The sequence below is a fragment of the Strigops habroptila genome, chromosome 3 (genome assembly GCF_004027225.2).
Source record: "Strigops habroptila isolate Jane chromosome 3, bStrHab1.2.pri, whole genome shotgun sequence".
Taxonomy (NCBI): Eukaryota; Metazoa; Chordata; class Aves; order Psittaciformes; family Psittacidae; genus Strigops; species Strigops habroptila.
The window spans coordinates 2439717-2458475 of record NC_044279.2 but is presented as its reverse complement, the minus strand read 5'-3'; the positions used below and the strand labels follow the sequence as shown (position 1 = coordinate 2458475).

Here is an 18759-nt window from a genome sequence, read left to right as displayed (position 1 = left end):
TATTTCCACCTCTACACCACAAAGTGAATATTTGGACTCAAAAGAAATCAACAAAGATTGAGCTTAAGAGACTACAAAAACAGTCAAGCCTATGAGGTCAAAAGGGATTTAAAGTCACATTTTATATCAGCTCTTTGCAAGGAAATTTCAGTTAAATACATGTTAAAACAACAAATTAATATCAGAACTCACTACATCACCCAAAGGTCTTACCTACCATATTGTCTTGGGGCACAGAATGCAACTGGTTACAGTAAGTAGATAAGTAACAGTAATAAAAGCATTAAGCACATGTTTGTGTTCCAGATTGTGATTAACAAACCAACCTTCTCTTTTGGGCTTCAGAGTCTCTCCTGGCTCGTTCTAACGCCAGTTCTTCAGCTATTCTCTTCTTTAGTTGTTCATCAATAACTACAATTAAAAGAAAATGAAACGAAATGTTAACACAACATATTTCTAATTACAGAAACAAGTACATAATACAGTGCTGTTTTGTTTTCCTCTTTCTATAAAGCAGCTGCAGTGCTTTCTTGTGGTTTAACCACCTTTCAAGCTTAGGATACACCAGACAGCCTTTAAAAACTACTCTTAAACAACTCTTCACTCAGAAGAATCTTTCAAAGATTAAAAACCATATGGTATATGTTAACTTAAATACATTTTTCTTATGCAATACACCTTTATAAAGTAAAATTTGGGGAGGATGGGACTGAGACCTAAATACCAAAGTTGTAAGATTCTGCGTTTTATTCACATGGAACCAAGGGAAACATCTTCCTGTGTAATGAATCAAGTACTTTCAGATGCACGTTTTACCCAACAAAGTATTTACAACATCCTCGATAGCCATACTTCCTGTTAGAAACAGATTTTGCCTCAAATTCTCCCAATTTGGTTTAAACAAGCAGACATGGAAAGAATAGTTTCTTCACTTAGATTATGTCACATGAATCAGTTGAGAGGCTGGTTAAGAACTCAAAGAGAAGCAGCTTCACGTGTATGAACAAACTTTTCAACACAAAGGTAAGAAACTATGAGAGGGACTAACCCTACAAGCTTGAAAGACATCTGTAGAGCTACCAAAATCCATTCAATAAGGTTTTGAAACACAAAGCAGGTCCATTCCCAACTCCTGGATATTCAAGGGCTCAGTCATACAAACTACTACACCGATACCATTCAACATTCACTATCTCCACATGCATAGGCAACTGCATACTTCCGAAAAGTCTGATCCAAAAAGATCAATAGTAGTTTGTTGTTACTTCCTTTAATAGAAGTTGTGGCAATAAACAATGTTTCAATAGATTTTCAGAAGAAAACATAGTGAAAAGTTGTTTCAATCTAAGAAAGAGCCAACCAAGAAAAACTGACACATACATAGCAGGAGGTAAAGAAAGGAGAAAGAAAATACCCAGTCATCTAGTAAGAAAGTAACATTTTCCAATTGGGAACATGTAGTAGCTTGGTAGCCAAAAGTTATGACAACTTCAATAGAAAGGCATGAACCTTCCACCATTCCCCAATGTCCTATATCCCTCCAGGCCCTTGTCCAAAGCCCCTCTCCAGGTTTCCTGGAGCCCCTTTAGGCCCTGGAGCTGCTCTAAGGTCTCCCCTTCAGGAGCCTTCTCTTCTCCAGGCTGCCCCAGCCCAGCTCTCTCAGCCTGGCTCCAGAGCAGAGCTGCTCCAGCCCTCGCAGCAGCTCCGGGGCCTCCTCTGGCCTCGCTCCAGCAGCTCCACGTCCCTCTTGTGCTGTTGCCCCAGAGCTGGATCAGGACTGCAGGGGGGGCTCCCCACAGCGCAGCAGAGGGGCAGGATCCCCTCCCTGAGCTGCTGCTCACGCTCTGGGGGTGCAGCCCAGCACACGGGGGGGTTCTGGGCTCAAGCACACACTGAAGCTGGGTCATGGGGAGCTTCTCATGGACCAACACCCCAAGTCCTCTTCCTCAGGGCTGCTCCATCCAGTCTCCCTCAGACTGTGTTTGTGCTTGGGGATGGCCCTGACCCACATGCAGGACTTTGCACTTGGCCTTGTTCAACTTCATGAGGTTCACATGGGCCTGTCTCAAGGTCCTACTGCTAAAACATGTTGTCCCACTCCAAAATGCCAATCACTTGAGTGTACTATATATATTGAATTCAGGGCAATACAACCCTCATCTGCCTTCAGAACCAGTAACAAAACCACTTCCTTATGTAATTAGAAACCAGATAACCACATTTTCAGGCAATATAAAACATGAAGCAATAGCAAGACAAGCCTCCTTAGAGATTCAACTTGTATTAAGTATTTATGTATAGAGACAGCATTCAATAACTTAGAAGTTGGAAACCTATGGAGATAATGGGCAAAAGCCATTACCCTCCCTTTTTTTGTAGCAAACTGACAGTTACAGTATTTGCCCAGGAAGTAGCACATCTGGAATGTAAATCCTTCTAAGATGGATAAGTTTAAGTCCACACATCATGTATACTTCAGTGAAGAGCTCCAAACACCATCTAATTTAAGCAGATAAACCATTCATTTCCTTTTTCTTTGACAAATACAGCCAACGAAAAAGTGTCTTAGAGGGTTCTAGTGATTAGGAGACCAAAGTGAGGCAGACTCCAATTCCAGGACCCCCTTTTGGAACCAGTTGGTTTCCGTTAGGCAGCAATCAGGTTTTAAAAACTAGAGACATGAAATGACCTCGGCTCCAGGAGTTGGCTTTATCCACCAATATTATCCACCATCATTAGCCCATGTTCCCATTAGAGTTAATAGATTCCAGCGTTCGATTCTTCTCATCCTAATGTAGTCTTATGAAATAGTGAATTTTATGAATGAATGAAGCAGCTTCATCAACTATATGGGAGTCTTGGCCAAGTAATTCAGTTATAAACATCTTAAGTCAAGTAGAATGAATCGATATCCATCTGGCAGATGCAGCCAATGCTTAGACGACAGAAAGAGTTGCCTTAGGGAATGGTGGGGGGACACTTGTGAGTGGCAAGTGAGACCCCAGCCTAAAAATACATTAAGATATGTGAAAATTCAGAGGGAAATATGAATTTTTAACAGATTATGATCACAAACACCAGATGAAAAAGCAAAACCCCGTTTTATTGGGGCTATCTCTACTGACTATTAACACTGCTCCACTGTTTCCTGCTCTGAGGCTATGTGAGGATACTCTGAGAGGACACAGAGATGTTAGGTTTCCAAAGATCAGCTACTCACTTCAAACTGTATCTGCAGAGGAGAAAAAAGGTGAGCAAAACATCAGGCTATCACATGGATCCTGTTTCTGTACTGCAGCACACATTCATCTCCTCAATAAGCATCACAAGCCTAAGTGGGAGCAGTTCAGGTTCTACATTTGTACACTTAGAAATGATTAAGCTGTCATAAAAGCAAAGAACTTACTTGACACTACAGCTACCTTATTCACAGAACAATCTGAAAGCCTGAGATCAAGTGTTTCTTACTGCAGCTCAACCCAAATACCTCAATAAGGGATTGTAATGATAGGACAAGGGGTGATGCGTTTAAACTGAAACAGGGGAAGTTCAGGTTAGATCTAAGGCAGAAGCTCTTCCCTGTGAGGGTGCTGAGCTGCTGGCACAGGGTGCCCAAAGAAGTGATAAATGCTCCATCCCTGGCAGTGTTCAAGGCCAGGTTGGACAGAGCTTTGGGTGACATGGTCTAGTGTGAGGCATCCCTGTCCATGACAAGGAGTTGGAACTAAATGATCTTAAGGCCCTTTCCAACCCAAACCATTCTATGATTCTATATTTCATGTCGTTTTAACACTGGACCTGAGAACACCCAAAACGTTGTGTAAGTGTATTGCTCACAGCATCTACATCATGAAGTTTATTGTTCTGCTGTGCAAAAATGAGTACAAGAAGTCTAACAGACCATAAAACATGTTAAGTCATAATGCGAAAAGATTCAGGCATCAGCCAATAAAGACATTTGACCTTAATCAATCAGGTTAGCCATCGATCAGGCAAATACTAATAGGGAATAAAAGCAGAGCTATAGATCATTCACCAGCATTATTGTAAGATATCATTGGGAAGCTGCCAAAAGGGAGCTTTATGATGTTTCAGTAAAAAATTGCAGTTCTACAAGTAGGAGGGGTTTGTCCTGGGTGAAGAAGTAGCATTTCAAATGAGAAAAGTTTCTTTATTAGCAAGAGGATCAGAAAAAGGAATTGGGTTTAGAGAAAAGCAATAAGATCTCTCTCTGATGGCAACCTCTGCTCAGACTATAGATTAAAACCAGGCAGCTGACTATTAAACTATTGGAATATTAGAACCTGGTGGCTGCAACACTGCTAAGATAAGCATGATCCATACATAAGTATAGAGCAGTTGCCAAAAATTACACAGCCATTCCCACCACCACACACTTGAGTATTTTAAGTTCTTCAGGATACTGAAATCAGTGTCAGCTTCATAGTAAGTGCATCCCAGAGCTGACAAATCAGGAAGATTTTCAAGTAATTCCATTTAGGAGGGTCACACTTGCATCCCAGTGCTATCTTATGCTCCTACAAGAGCATAAAATGAATGCAGCTCCAGCATTCCAATCACAAGACAATTCAGATAGATGGTCTGTAATAGGAAGCATGCTCAAAAAGCCACAGTGCTATAGCCAGAAATAGATCTTCTCTGTTCTCCTACCATGTGAAGGGTGGATGCTGATAGGTGTCTGATAAGCAGTATTCTCCTCAGTATAATGGAAATGGGGTGCCATCAACTGCAGGGACAGAGACTGTTACCATGCTCAGAGCTAGCAGCAAGTTGTACAATGCCTGAGAGGGACCAAACTGCTCCATGTAACACCACTGCAGACACAGAATACTGCTACGTGGTAAAACCCATGAAGCTCTTGCCTGGATCTTTGCAGACCAAGCAGTGAGGGTCAATAGATAAGGACATTCTGGATTTTGATGGCCTCTGGGATGCAGTAACCCAATGTTTCTTATTTGTCCAGCTACTCCTTTGGAGAAGTTTGAAAGATAGTCATTAATGTCTAATATGAAAGCCTAAATTCATTATGAAAGTCTGAATTCATTATTTCATAGAACCACAGACTGGTTTGGGTTGGAAGGGAGCTTAAAGCTCATCCAGCTCCAATCCCCTCCCACAGGCAGAGACACCTTCCACTAGAGCAGGTTGCTCCAAGCCCCTGTGTCCAACCTGGCCTTGAACACTGCCAGGGATGGGGCAGCCACAGCTTCTCTGGGCACCCTGTGCCAGCGCCTCAGCACCCTCACAGGGAACAACTTCTGCCTCAGAGCTCATCTCAGTCTCCCCTCTGGCAGGTTAAAGCCATTCCCCTTGGCCTGTCCCTACAGGCCCTTGTCCAAAGCCCCTCTCCAGGTTTCCTGCAGCCCCTTTAGGCACTGGAGCTGCTCTAAGGTCTCCCCTTCAGGAGCCTTCTCTTCTCCAGGCTGCCCCAGCCCAGCTCTCTCAGCCTGGCTCCAGAGCAGAGCTGCTCCAGCCCTTCTTCCTCTCACTCTAAAGCAATTGCTTCACAGAAACATTCAGCATGACACTAAGATTACAGCAAGAAGGTGGCACCCGAAGCTGTAACAACACACATTAGGTAAAGCAGACAACATGCAGCCTCAAAAAGGTTACTCTGAGGAATCAGGAATACAACATGGACAAGTTGATCAAGCAGCCTCTAACCCGCAGAGCTGGAACCTGCCCATTAGTCTTACATATTCAGAGATGATTAGTGGAAACTGCGTTTATTACCAGGCACCTTCACTAACTCCTCTCAAAAGGGCAGGTGCATTAAGCTGTTAACGAAGAGACACTTTGGTTAGATACAGTCAAACATCTTTTAGAAATTACTTTGCTAAATAATGGTCAGAGAATTCATTTATAGAGAAAAGAAAAGAAGAAGAAACTCGTTCTGCTTTTCCTTTTCATCCAGCTCTGCTATTCAAAGTCTAGTGAACAGGACATCTTTCAGAGAGCAGCTTCTTAAAGGCCACACCAGAATCACACAGATGCCCTCCAGGCCACCCAAACATCCTCCTTAAAGAGGTAAAACTTCACTGTCGCAAAAAATACCTCCAAGGACGGATGCAGCAAAGCCCCTCCAGGAAATGTGTGTCAACTGACTGACCTGGTGGTGAAAAAGCTCCTCTTTACGGGTTAAAAGCATCTCTTGTTTCAATGGATGCCTCTTGTTTGTCTTCCTGTTGTGTACCACCACACAGGCTGGTTCCCAGTATGTTCTCAGTAACTTCCTTGCTGGAAAGGTACTTCCAAGCCTAACAACTCCAGGTCCCTCAGCATCTCCTCTCAAGTTTCAGACCATGACTCCTTGACCCAGGGATCTCCGCAGTACTCGGGTGCTGCACAGGCTACTTCTGCTTTCAAATAAACAAGTCATAAGGAAGGACATAGGGCCTACAAGAAAGCTGGAGAGGGGCTTTGGACAAGGGCCTGGAGGGACAGCACAAGGGGAATGGCTTTAACCTGCCAGAGGGGAGACTGAGATGAGCTCTGAGGCAGAAGCTCTTCCCTGTGAGGGTGCTGAGGCGCTGGCACAGGGTGCCCAGAGAAGCTGTGGCTGCCCCATCCCTGGCGGTGTTCAAGGCCAGGTTGGACACAGGGGCTTGGAGCAACCTGCTCTAGTGGAAGGTGTCCCTGCCCGTGGCAGGGGGTTGGAACTGGAGGAGCTTTAAGGTCCCTTCAATCCCAAACCAGTTTGTGATTGTACAGTGATGACAACCACATACATGGCTTGGATGCAACTCAGAGTACTAACACAGGGGTAAAATAGACACAGTCTTCAACTTAGTGTCTGAATGCATCAACAAGACAAAAACCAAGAAGCTACATTTGGTATTTGGTTCATCTCTTCCACTGCCACTGAGTACAGGCTGTTAGGAAAGAGTAGTTCTAAAACAAGGGGTAAATTACCACCATGGATTAAAAACAGGATGAGACAAAATAGAGGACAGAAAGCACTAGAAAAGGGAAAGCTAAACTGAGACTAAACTTTGCACATGAATAGTCTAAAATCATTTTAATCAAGACTGAAAAAACTTAAAAAGGGAGAAAATAAGGCCAGGCAAGCTGAGCAGCACAATGGTACACAAATTCAGTGCTGAGCAATGAATAGCCACACGCACTGGAAAGCAGAATGTGATTTTATCTTACACTTTGCTTGGTTTTTAAATCAACCATAATCACATGTAAGTCCTGAGCATTGCACAAAGAACATTTGTTTAATGGCCAGCCTGGCATGAGAAGGACGAAAGTAGAAAGGAAAGAGAAGGTCCAACATTGAGTATAAAATACATGAAGAATGAGAGAGAAAGAATATGGAAATAGATAGAAGATGATGCACCTCCACACTTCAAGCGCAGTGTTTTATCAGGCTTTCCACATGAAGCCAAGGATAAGCTTTGCTGGGATCTATTTCAGTTCCACCAAAACTTATGGGCTTAACACAACAATCACTTTGAAAAGTTCTCCAAACTGTTTTGTCCCATAGCTTATGTTAACATCTTCTTTCTTTTAAGGCAAAGGGGAAAGAACACCTAGTCTTTGAAACAAAGCACAGAAGTGAGAGGTGTTGGTTGGGGTTTTTTTGCATTAGAAGCACCAACCTCAGCTGGCTCCTCACAGATCCCCATTGCATGTTTCTCTGCACCCTCACTTTAGGACAAACTGATCTCTCTTGTCCTTACAAGATCATCTTCCTTGAGCACCTCTCCAGTGCCCAAACTTCATCTCTCTCTCCTGCCTCCTGGCTTGGCAATGCACAGCACAGGCTGCAGCTGCTTTAGCAGAAAAGGTTGCCCAAAGAAGTGGTGAATGCTCCATCCCTGGTGGTGCTCAAGCTGGCTTGGACAGAGCCTTGGGTGACATGGTCTAGTGTGAGGTGTCCCTGCCCATGGCAGGGGGTTGGAACTGGATGATCTTATGGTCCTTTCCAACCCAAACCAGTCTGTGAGTATGTGCAGAGTGATAAACCTTCAGCAGAAGAGCTCAGGCAGCTTTAGACCTTGTCTCCACAAAGGATTTCATCTTAATGTCTCTTATCTACCTGCCCTGGATTTATCCAAACCTTTAGAAACATCAGGGCCTTAAGACTTTCAGTCCTCCCTTAGATTTGGCTGAAATAGATTCATAAACTCAGAAGTTCTCAGAAGGCAACTGGTGAGTATATGGCACTACCACACAACTCTGCCCTTGGGAAAGCACATGGGAATAATGGAAAGAAAACCTGAAATGGCTCAATGCAGTGAAGAGACGAGGTATAGAACATGTCATCATAAAATAGGCAGCCCCGGGCTTCCATTCACACACTTAAGGAAGCTCACAACCCAGCTGAGAGGGCAACATTGCAAATACTCTTATTTTTCTAATATTTGACAGGCACAGTGGGCAATCTATTGTCAAACTCTTTGCTGAAGTAAAGACCAAGCAAAATCAAGAGTGGGGTGGGGGGGTGTGGGACAAGACACAAAAGAACACCAACAGGCTACATTACATAGAGAATAAAGCTTCAAGCTACGTACTAGCCATTGCCAGGAACACCGAATCATAGAATCAACTGGGTTGGAAAAGACCTTTAAGATCATTAAGTCCAACCATTCCCCAGCACTGCCAAGGCCACCACTAACCCATGGCACTGAGGCCTCGGCTACATGGGGTGCGAACACTTGCAGGGACGGTGACTCCAGCCCTGCCCTGGGCAGCCTGTTCCAATGCCTGAGCACCCTCTGGGGAAGGAATTGTTCCTCAGCTCCATCTAAACCTGCCCTGGGGCAGCTTGAGGCTGGTTCCTCTTGTCCCATCCCTTGTTCCTTGGGAGCAGAGACCAGCCCCCTCCTGGCTCCAGCCTCCTGTCAGGCAGTTGCAGAGAGCGAGAAGGTCCCCCCTGAGCCTTCTCTTCTCCAGACTAAACCCCCCCAGGTCCCTCAGCCGTTCCTCATCACACTTGTGCTCCAGGCCCTGCACCAGCTCCGGTGCCCTTCTCTGGCCCCGCTCCAGCACCTCAATGTCTCTCCTGCAGTGAGGGCCCAGAACTGAACATGAAAATTTCTTCCTTGCTGGAAAAACTATTTCCCAATTCTTTACTGCAGAATTCCTTGCATTCACCTCCGTAGCATCTGGTATTGACAACAGAGCACCAGGGCATTCAAACCATCGATCTGATCCGACCAGGCAGTTCTCCTGTCCCTGTGCACACTAAGTATGAACATTAACCAGCTCACTTGGGACAACGTACCTTCGGGCTGTCTCCAACCCCATCATCTGTCTCAGGAGCTGGCAGGGCAACCACAGCTTTGGAGACATTAAAGTTAATGAAGATGTCACAAGGAAATTCCAAACTGCACATTAACAGTCATAAATATTGAATCAGGAAGCATGTGTCAGCAACCTGGTACCTCCACAGCACCGAGCCATGGGCTTATGAACACATTATGGGCCCTTCCACAATTAAAACACTCTGACCACCCACCCTGCAATTTAAAAGGCATAATATGCAAATACCCTCAGTTTTCACTCATTCTATTTAATAAACACTCCAGTTTGGTCCATACATCACACAAAACCCAGCAGTCTCAGTGGCCATTTAAGTTGAACAGCAGAGAAAAGACAAAATATCAAACCCATTAATCTTCATTTAGAGAGTAGCCAACTAAATAGTACCATAGAATAATTTCCTCTAGACCAGGAAAAAACAAGCATATACTTTATTTCTTATTCCATTAAACAACAAGAAAATGTTGTCTCAAGCAGCCAACTATGGAAACAAAACTTCTTTCCCCCCTGAAATAGGTTACTTGAGGTCTAGGTTAACATGCCCTGGTAGATCAATGCAAGAGAGTCCATCTGCACCTACCCACGCTGCCTGTGAGGACTCAAAGCTCCAGCTCAGATCTGTCAATCAGGTAGCTTTTATGAGCATAAAATTCACTGGAAGAATCACAGACTTCAGTTTGCTTTGGGTATCAGTAACACAGGCAATAACCCTTATCCTGACCTAAAAACACAAGCTTAAGAAAGCCATTTAAATATTCACTGCACACTAAAGAAAACAGAAGACTTCTAGTTTTGAAATCAAACTGTTAGATTTCCACGTGGATTAAAGCCATGGCAAGTGTCTTTAGTGTGCTTCAATTAGGTGGTACATCAGTGACAATTAAATAACTCTTCCTTCATTCTTAGTTTTCAAAGAGCCTGATTTGCAGGCAGCAGCATAGAATAGCAGCAAAGAAGAGGAAACAAGGAAGGGTTGTAACTGTACATCACTATTCCTGGCATACAAGACTAAAAAGGGAAATATTAGGGCTTTTCAAACTGGTGTACCTGGTCTTCAACCCTATGAAAAGTCCAAATTAGCCTTAAACTCAGTGGAAGAAATAATAAATCATCCCTTCATTCCACCAGCACTAAAACACCAGAAATAAGTTACTTGCTCTAAAGACCAAAGTATCTGTTTCTTTCCCTGCCTCTCTCAAGAAGAGAGGAATCTCTTGGAGACCCAAAGGAAGTTCACTGGTATATGTATAAGTGAACCATCAGAAACAAGATCTACACGTGCCAGAACAGTCACTGTCATGAGTGACCTTATTACACATATCGTGGAATGGTTTGTGTTGGAAAGGACCTTAAAGCTCCTCCAGCTCCAACCCCTGCCACGTGCAGGGACACCTTCCACTAGAGCAGGTTGCTCCAAGCCCCTGTGTCCAACCTGGCCTTGAACACTGCCAGGGATGGGGCAGCCACAGCTTCTCTGGGCACCCTGTGCCAGCGCCTCAGCACCCTCACAGGGAACACCTTCTGCCTCAGAGCTCATCTCAGTCTCCCCTCTGGCAGGTTAAAGCCATTCCCCTTGGCCTGTCCCTACAGGCCCTTGTCCAAAGCCCCTCTCCAGGTTTCCTGTAGCCCCTTTAGGCACTGGAGCTGCTCTAAGGCCTCCCCAGAGCCCTCTCTTCTCCAGGCTAAACCAGCCCAGCTCTATGAAGACAGGCTGAGAGAATAGTCTTCATTTCCCAAGTTTCTTTATTATAAGCCATGGATCAAGGCAGGGTCACCATTTAAACTGCTGAGGTTCTTAAAATGTCATTATTCTTTTTAGAGAATAGCATTCGGAAGAACAAACTCTATTTTCAGACTCATAGAAACTCAACCACCCCCGCACACAGCAACTCTCCCATTGAAATTCACACTCAGAGGCACTTCCACCACTATGGATTCAGTGCAACCACAGAACATGCCTCCAAGGACAAACGTGTAGGAACTGTTCAGTATTGGTCATGTGCAGCAATACTTGAAGCAGCTCATAGGATAATGAGATATGAAAACAATGCCATTGAGAGTGCATAATTTAACAATATTTCATATTTTCGGTTCCAAAGGCACTTGCATATATTACATTCTCTCTTTTACAATGTAAATGTGAGGATTAATCAATTTATACTCATGTAAATTAGTCACAAGATGGTGCAGAAGCTAGAAATAACAAAGCAAAGTTAGTTCATGTTCTATTTGGAACATTCTCTTTTCAGTATCCTGTTATTGGTGTAGCTTTAGCAGTAAATTCCAACAACAAACTTATGAGGGAGCTGGAAAAAATGAAGGGAAAGCAGGATTACAAGGTCTTCCCCTGGGATTCTTTGAATTGGGTTCTATCTGCCTGTGCTTACCAGCTGTATTTAACAAGAATAACTCATTTCATTACTCCCTAGCATGGCCAAGGTTACATTCTGATAAGCTCACAGAAAAATCAAGTTAAGAAATGGATGTATACAAGCCACAGAAAGAAAATTAAGGAATAGAAAATCCTGAGGCTAAACTTAAAATTAGATCTTTTTAACCAATATACAAAGGAGAAATGGAGCACAGGAGAATAAAATAGTAGGAAATAAGAAGTAAGGACACAGGAGCAAAGCTCAGTGCAGGAGAAGGCTGCCCTGCTGCACCAACGAGCCTGCACAGGCACCAATTCCAGTTACTCGTAGCTTAACAAGCTATAAATGTGAGCTCTTCTGCTGTAAATCCTTATAGAATCCTATCATGGAATGGTTTGGGTTGGAAGGGACCTTAAAGCTCATCCAGTTCCAACTCCCTGCCACGGGCAGGGACACCTTCCACTAGAGCAGGTTGCTCCAAGCCCCTGTGTCCAACCTGACCTTGAACACTGCCAGGGATGGGGCAGCCACAGCTTGATGAGAACAATCAGCCCTTGGAATCATCTCCCCAGGGAAGTGGTGGATTCCCCAACACTGGGCACTGTTTAACAGTCAGCTGGACAGGGTGCTGGGTGTCGTGGTTTAAGCCCAGCCGGTAACTCAGAACCACGCAGCTGCTCACTCGCTCTCCCCCTTCTTCCTCCCCCAGCTCCCGGAGGGATGGGGAGGAGAATGGAAAGAATGTAAATCCCACGGGTTGAGATAAGAGCAGTCCAGTAACTAAGGTACAATACAAAACCACTACTGCTACCACTAATAATAATAATGATAAGGGAAATAACAAGGGGAGAGGATACAATTGCTCACCACCCGCCAACCAATACCCAGCCTGACCTGAGCAGCAATCTGGGCCTTCCAGGTGACTCCCTGCAGTTTCTATCCTGGGCATGACGTGCTGTGGTATGGAATACCCCTTTGGCCAGTTTGGGTCAGGTGTCCTGTCTCTGCTCCTTCCCGGCTTCCCCTCCTCCCTGGCAAAGCATGAGACTGAGAACGTCCTTGGTCGGAGTAAACATTACTTAGCAACAACTAAAAACATCGGTGTTATCAGCGTTGTTCCCAGGCTGAAAGTCAAAACCACAGCACTGCACCAGCTACTAGGAAGGAAAAAAATGACTGCTATAGCTGAACCCAGGACACTGCAACATCCAGTCTAGGTCAGGCTTTGCCTTGAAATGTTGGACCTTTCCAATCTCACCAAGGTGAGGTCCTTTCCAACCCGGGTTTCTATGCCGTGAAATAAGTTATTATTTCAGCAGGTCATTTTGGTGTTTTGTTCCATTTAAATAACTAAAACACCAGTAATAATGAAACAGAACTATCACAGGCCTTTACAATACCCTTAGATTGACCACAACAGTGGAGAGACTTGCTACTCCAGCTGTCTGTGCTAGGAATTCCTACTATACATACACTGCAAGGCTTTTCTTGCCAAATACAGTGAATAAAAGCATTAGGATTCTGTAAATCAATATTTAAAACAATAAATATATTGTAAGCAATGATGGGAAGGATTTTGATTCTGCTTTCAACAGGATTAACCATGCAGTGTTCTTTCAGGACAATCGAAGTTGCCCAGTTCCTGATCTTTACAGTTTATAAGCTTATTCTAAAGCTGTTTTACCTGACAAGATGGAGACATTTCCCGGCATCTCTTATTTGCTTGGGCAAAATAACTCCTGAATCCTTTCTCCACATGCATTTCAATTAACATCTACCACTAGAGAGGACAGTGCAGTAATCACTTATTTCCACACATAATAGCAAGGTAAAAGGGTTTATAAACTCGACGCATAACAGCTGGGTAAAAAGGTTTACAAACTAAAACAGCTCTTTAGTTTGCATTTAGAAGTCACCACTAATTGCAAAGAATTTCTGCTATTGCACAGGTCTGCAATCCCAAATGGGACTCTCCCTGCTGTCAAGGCTACATAAACAGCAAATTCTGATGTTCAGGTCATTCACCACCATCGACTTTAAAGAGGATTCTCCAGCTGTGATTGCATGCTATCAGTGGCCCTGAAAAGTCCATTTTAGCCAGTTACAGCTCTGGATTGCAATTGCTTTGGACAGGAATAAGAAGATTCCCAAAGATGCTCATGAGTCTGAATCAGAAAGCCTTCTGGTGAGGGTATTCCACATCCATTGGGGGTAATACAGGCTCAGAGGAGCTAACTCGAGGCATTGAATTTTAAATGGCAATGTCCATGTGCCAACTGTTTCTGGGGCAGGGGGCCCTGCTTTCACATATATGTAGTGCAAAGCAGAGGAAATAGGCCTTGCTACCTGGAGAATACTTCTAATGAGTGACTGGATGGGATGAGTTAACAGGAATAGGTAAGAGGAGGAGGAATAATGTTATCTTCTGATATAGTGCAAATGACTGTACTACATGCCAACATAGCATGCCAAGGAACAGCAGCACAACCACTGACTCCAGGGCCTGCCACAACCTCATCTGGCCTATCTGCATGCATTCCCCAAAGAATCTCCCCCCTTCACATGGACCCAAGCTCTCCCGAATCCCCCAGGCTCATAGATGGCTTAGGCCAGGTTAGATGGGGCTTGGAGCAGATCTGGTAAGGAGCCTTCCCCATCCGTCCTGAACACATCCTTTTGAGGAGATTTCTAGGAGCGCAACAAAAGTCTTATTGTCTAAATAAAGTACATAGCAAGGTGCATTGAAGGATATATCAGTAGCTCTTTTCACTTCAGAAATCAGTTCAACAGGATGAAGATAATCTGTGATAAATAACCCAAGTCAACTATCATATCAGGGAGCATTAACTGTATCATTGTCACCAATCCTTTTGGAAGTTAACAGAAAACAAGTAAATTAATGATCCTGGAGAAATGTACCTTTAATTTGGATAAAGTTGGTTTAGAACTTGGAAAGTTACTCTGGGAAGACAGAAGATAAAAACAAATTACATAAGAGGCCATAATGCAACAATACTGTGAAAAACACAAGCAGTGGAAGCGTCTTCCCAGGTAAAGGTTAATGAAAGGAAAGACAAACGTGTTTCACCCAGAGATAACACACATCAATACATCTGCTGACCCCGTTAACCACATTTCACAGTGGTTGGAGTTGCACGGAAAGATAAAGCAAGATACCATATTTCTACATTGTACATTTAAAGCAATCCAACAATTAACACTAAACTTTAAAGGGAGTGTTTTCCAATAGAAGCCGGATATTCAGTAAAAAAATAAGTGTAACCATCTCCAGATCAAGTCATCATTTTATTTATCAATGACATGGGCACTGAAACTCTGCACAGAGCCTGACAGCAATCACTTCACCTACAAGTAGGTACAAAAAAAAGCCAACAGTGACAAGTAAGTGGATCTTTAACGGCTGTTGTGGTGCATTCAAATCTAATCTCCTGTATATTCAAGTTCTAACAACAGGCTGATACAGGGATGTTTTGTAACAGTGCAGAGAAAACAGTAATTCCAGAATTGGTTTATTCAGCTCAGATGCAAACTACAGCACATTCAGTCTCATCACTGCTGAGTGGAGCAGGATACAAGGAAAAGCATTTACACAGTGTTTGTAACAAGGTGCTGTAAATGAGAAGCAGTGACTTAGAAAGGGAAGTGCAGGAGAATATGGAAGCACTTTCTTATGCCTTGAGGATAATGTTGCCAGTTTCCTACATCCCATACAACAGCACATTTTAGAGAATCTTCTGGAAGTCAAGCATTAGTAACAAAGCAGCATACATGTAATGCTATTAGTCTGGAGAAGAGAAGGCTCAGGGGGGACCTTCTCGCTCTCTGCAACTGCCTGACAGGAGGCTGGAGCCAGGAGGGGGCTGCTCTCTGCTCCCAAGGAACAAGGGATGGGACAAGAGGAAACGGCCTCAAGCTGCCCCAGGGCAGGTTTAGATGGAGCTGAGGAACAATTCCTTCCCCAGAGGGTGCTCAGGCATTGGAACAGGCTGCCCAGGGCAGGGCTGGAGTCACCGTCCCTGCAAGTGTTCACACCCCGTGTAGCCGAGGCCTCAGTGCCATGGGTTAGTGGTGGCCTTGGCACTGCTGGGGAATGGTTGGACTTGGTGAGCTTAAAGGTCTTTGCCAACCGAGCTGATTCATGGTAGAACACAAGGAGTCAGATTAGAAGTCACCAATGTACACATTTCAAATACATGAATCAAAAAGGCGTCAAGGTCATCTGCACTCCTTACACAAGAGCAAAGACAATTCTGTTGAGGAAACTGGAGGGGACTTAGAAGGCATCATAACACATCTTCCTCCAGCTCCAACAAAACTGGCTTTATATTTAATTATCAGCAGACAACTACAATGTTGTCAGCTTCAAGATGTGGTAACTACAGTATTTGCAGCCCTATATTTAGCACTGTATTACTGCTTGTAATACTGACAACTGATGGTGCGTAAGATGAGACTGATGTTTATGACTATTTTCATTATTCAGAAATTATATAAAAGGACAAATGCCAAAATGTTTAAAGTTTTAACAGCAACCACCATCTAACACCTACATTTTTAATCACAGGTAGTGAGAGCTGCTAAAAACCACAACTTTTTCACATGGCTGGTCTCTAAACTGGTGTAATACTCCTACTATGTCCACCCCTGATAGCTATTTAGTGTTATATGTTGTCAGCAGTAAAACAAGGTACTACAGAAGGACGTAACGAGTAGCAGAGACTTGATCCAATTCCAGTCTAGGAATAAACTCTCTTGAACAGACACCAAGTAGCACACACAGGAGCCAGCAGCATCTCTGATACCAGCAAGTAAAGTCAGGAATTCAATAAGTACAGGGAAAAATAGACTGTTCTAGGGGCAAGAGGTCAGGGATGAAAATCCTGAGGAGGAAAAGTAAAGTGACTGTCAGCCAAAATGCTTCCAGATAATTCAGAAGTATGAGGTTTGCTTTATCTTTGAGTAAAGCATTCTCTCCTCTCTTGCAAATGACAGAGCAGACCAAAAGGAGCCAGTGGGTTCTACAATCTGCAACAGACCGGCACAGATACAGGAGACCATTCCACAGTCAAAATCTGGTTGACAGCGTGATGTGATATCCAGTGCTGCTCCTCCAAAAAACAGTTTCCTTAGATTGCTGATAACACTGAAGTCACTCATCTATATAATCACTGCTTTTATTAACTCTTTATACCAATTTCTGCAGATACTTCTCCTCCTTAAATCTCATAATACTCAGCACCACGTCACCCTGTTGAGAAATGTCACTTAGTAACATCAGGAATAACTGAGTCTTTTCTCTCAGGATAAACTGCCGCCTCCTCACCAAAAATAAAGAGGAAAATCAAAACTTAAAGCACCTTGGATGAACAGGCCAAGGGGGAATGGCTTTAACCTGCCAGAGGGGAGACTGAGATGAGCTCTGAGGCAGAAGTTGCTCCCTGTGAGGGTGCTGAGGCGCTGGCACAGGGTGCCCAGAGAAGCTGTGGCTGCCCCATCCCTGGCAGTGTTCAAGGCCAGGTTGGACACAGGGGCTTGGAACAACCTGCTCTAGTGGAAGGTGTCCCTGCCCGTGGCAGGGCTTGGAGCTGGAGGAGCTTTAAGGTCCCTTCCAACCCAAACCATCCTGTGATTCTATGAACCACTCACCTCTGTCTGTATAAAGCTCCAGAGACTAAGGAGAAATAGAAGCCTTCCACAGGATGAACCCCCATATCTCACCCCAACCTCAATGACTGACTTAGATTAGATGCTTATTTTTCAGATGCTTAACACGAGATGAAATCAAACACAGTTAATGAAGCTCAAAATGAGAATCAGATAGACTGGCTCCATGAAGCATTGTTGGAGGCACACAGCAAACAAAAGCAAAGAGAAGAAATAATGTTCTTCCTCTTGTTTAAATTTAGATTTCCAAAAACAGGCAGTAGTATCTGAGAACTGTCATTTTTGGTCTAGTGTTCCCCAAAACTTCAGTAATACATTTCAACATGAGGTCATTGGAAATCAAGGAATTCAATACACATACAAACCAGTGTGAGGAATAAATTGTAGCTGAATTCAGGTACCGAAAAAAGCAGCTAAAACTGCATCCTGATCCCCTGAGGCAGAGGCAAAGAATCCTCTAAGTGGTTACCTCCTGTTTAACTAAAAAACAACTAGTACAAAGCTTTCAAGCAGCAGCACTGTGCAATATACTTAACCTGCCTCATCTGACAAGTGATGAAGAGCTTTAGTAACACTTTGCTGCAGCCTGGAGATGAAAGGAAAAAAAAGAAACAAAGCTTTTCTTTTCATCTTAATGTGATAAATCAGACATTTAAAGTACGCTTTAATATCACACTGAAGATCCTCTACCTGGTAAATAAATTGTGATGGAAAGAAAAGCAGCATTTACTATTAAAAGCAAGAGGGTTTTTATTACTTGGAGGGCTGCTTGTCGTGTTGAAGGAACATTATACCTAACAAGTGGTGTTTTTAAGTAACACAAAGAAAATAAATGCATTTAAGACCCCCCCCATCCTACTTAATGTCAGTGGGGAGAGGGTTTGGGTAAGAACATATTCACTATAAAACCAGACAGGATGCTGTATAGCAGAAAGACGATTTCCTTGCTATCACGACTAACGCTGGTGAAAGCAAACAGTTCTAATTTAGTCATTGGGTTTATTTCTTTAAAATGATCAATACTTTTGATGTTGTTCTTTAAGATAGCAAAAGCATTCAGGCTGCAGCAAATGACTTCTGAGTCCTTTAAATTACAAACCCTTTTATCTTAGCCGGTATCTGGTCTTTTTGACCTCTAATCCCAGGAAGGTCTCCGAAGGACAAAGGAGGAATAACTGGAGTTTATTCTGGTGCCCAGACACAGCACAGACAAGAGAAGTCAAAGGCTGGGATTTGAAGAGGAAATATTACATAGTTCAATGCTTTCTGCTGGCAATCTTCAGCACATTTCATGCTCAATAGGAAGCAAGGACCTGAGCATGTGTGAACCCTGACTTCTGTACGAACACATATGAGAGATTTCTAACAAGGACCACAGCAAATATGTCCCAAACAGGCATCATAGAACTAT

At 43.6% G+C, this 18759-nt stretch overlaps 1 protein-coding gene across 4 annotated transcripts in view; it reads right to left on the bottom strand.

Moving 5' to 3' along the window:
• The window catches only part of CHCHD3 (coiled-coil-helix-coiled-coil-helix domain containing 3), a 156451-nt gene that overhangs the window by 127253 nt on the left and 10439 nt on the right, over positions 1–18759 (bottom strand). For all 4 annotated transcript variants that reach the window (XM_030478239.1, XM_030478240.1, XM_030478241.1 and 1 more), the window contains exon 3: positions 327–411. In XM_030478239.1, the coding sequence (XP_030334099.1) occupies positions 327–411 (85 nt within the window). The remainder of the gene's footprint in view (positions 1–326; positions 412–18759) is intronic.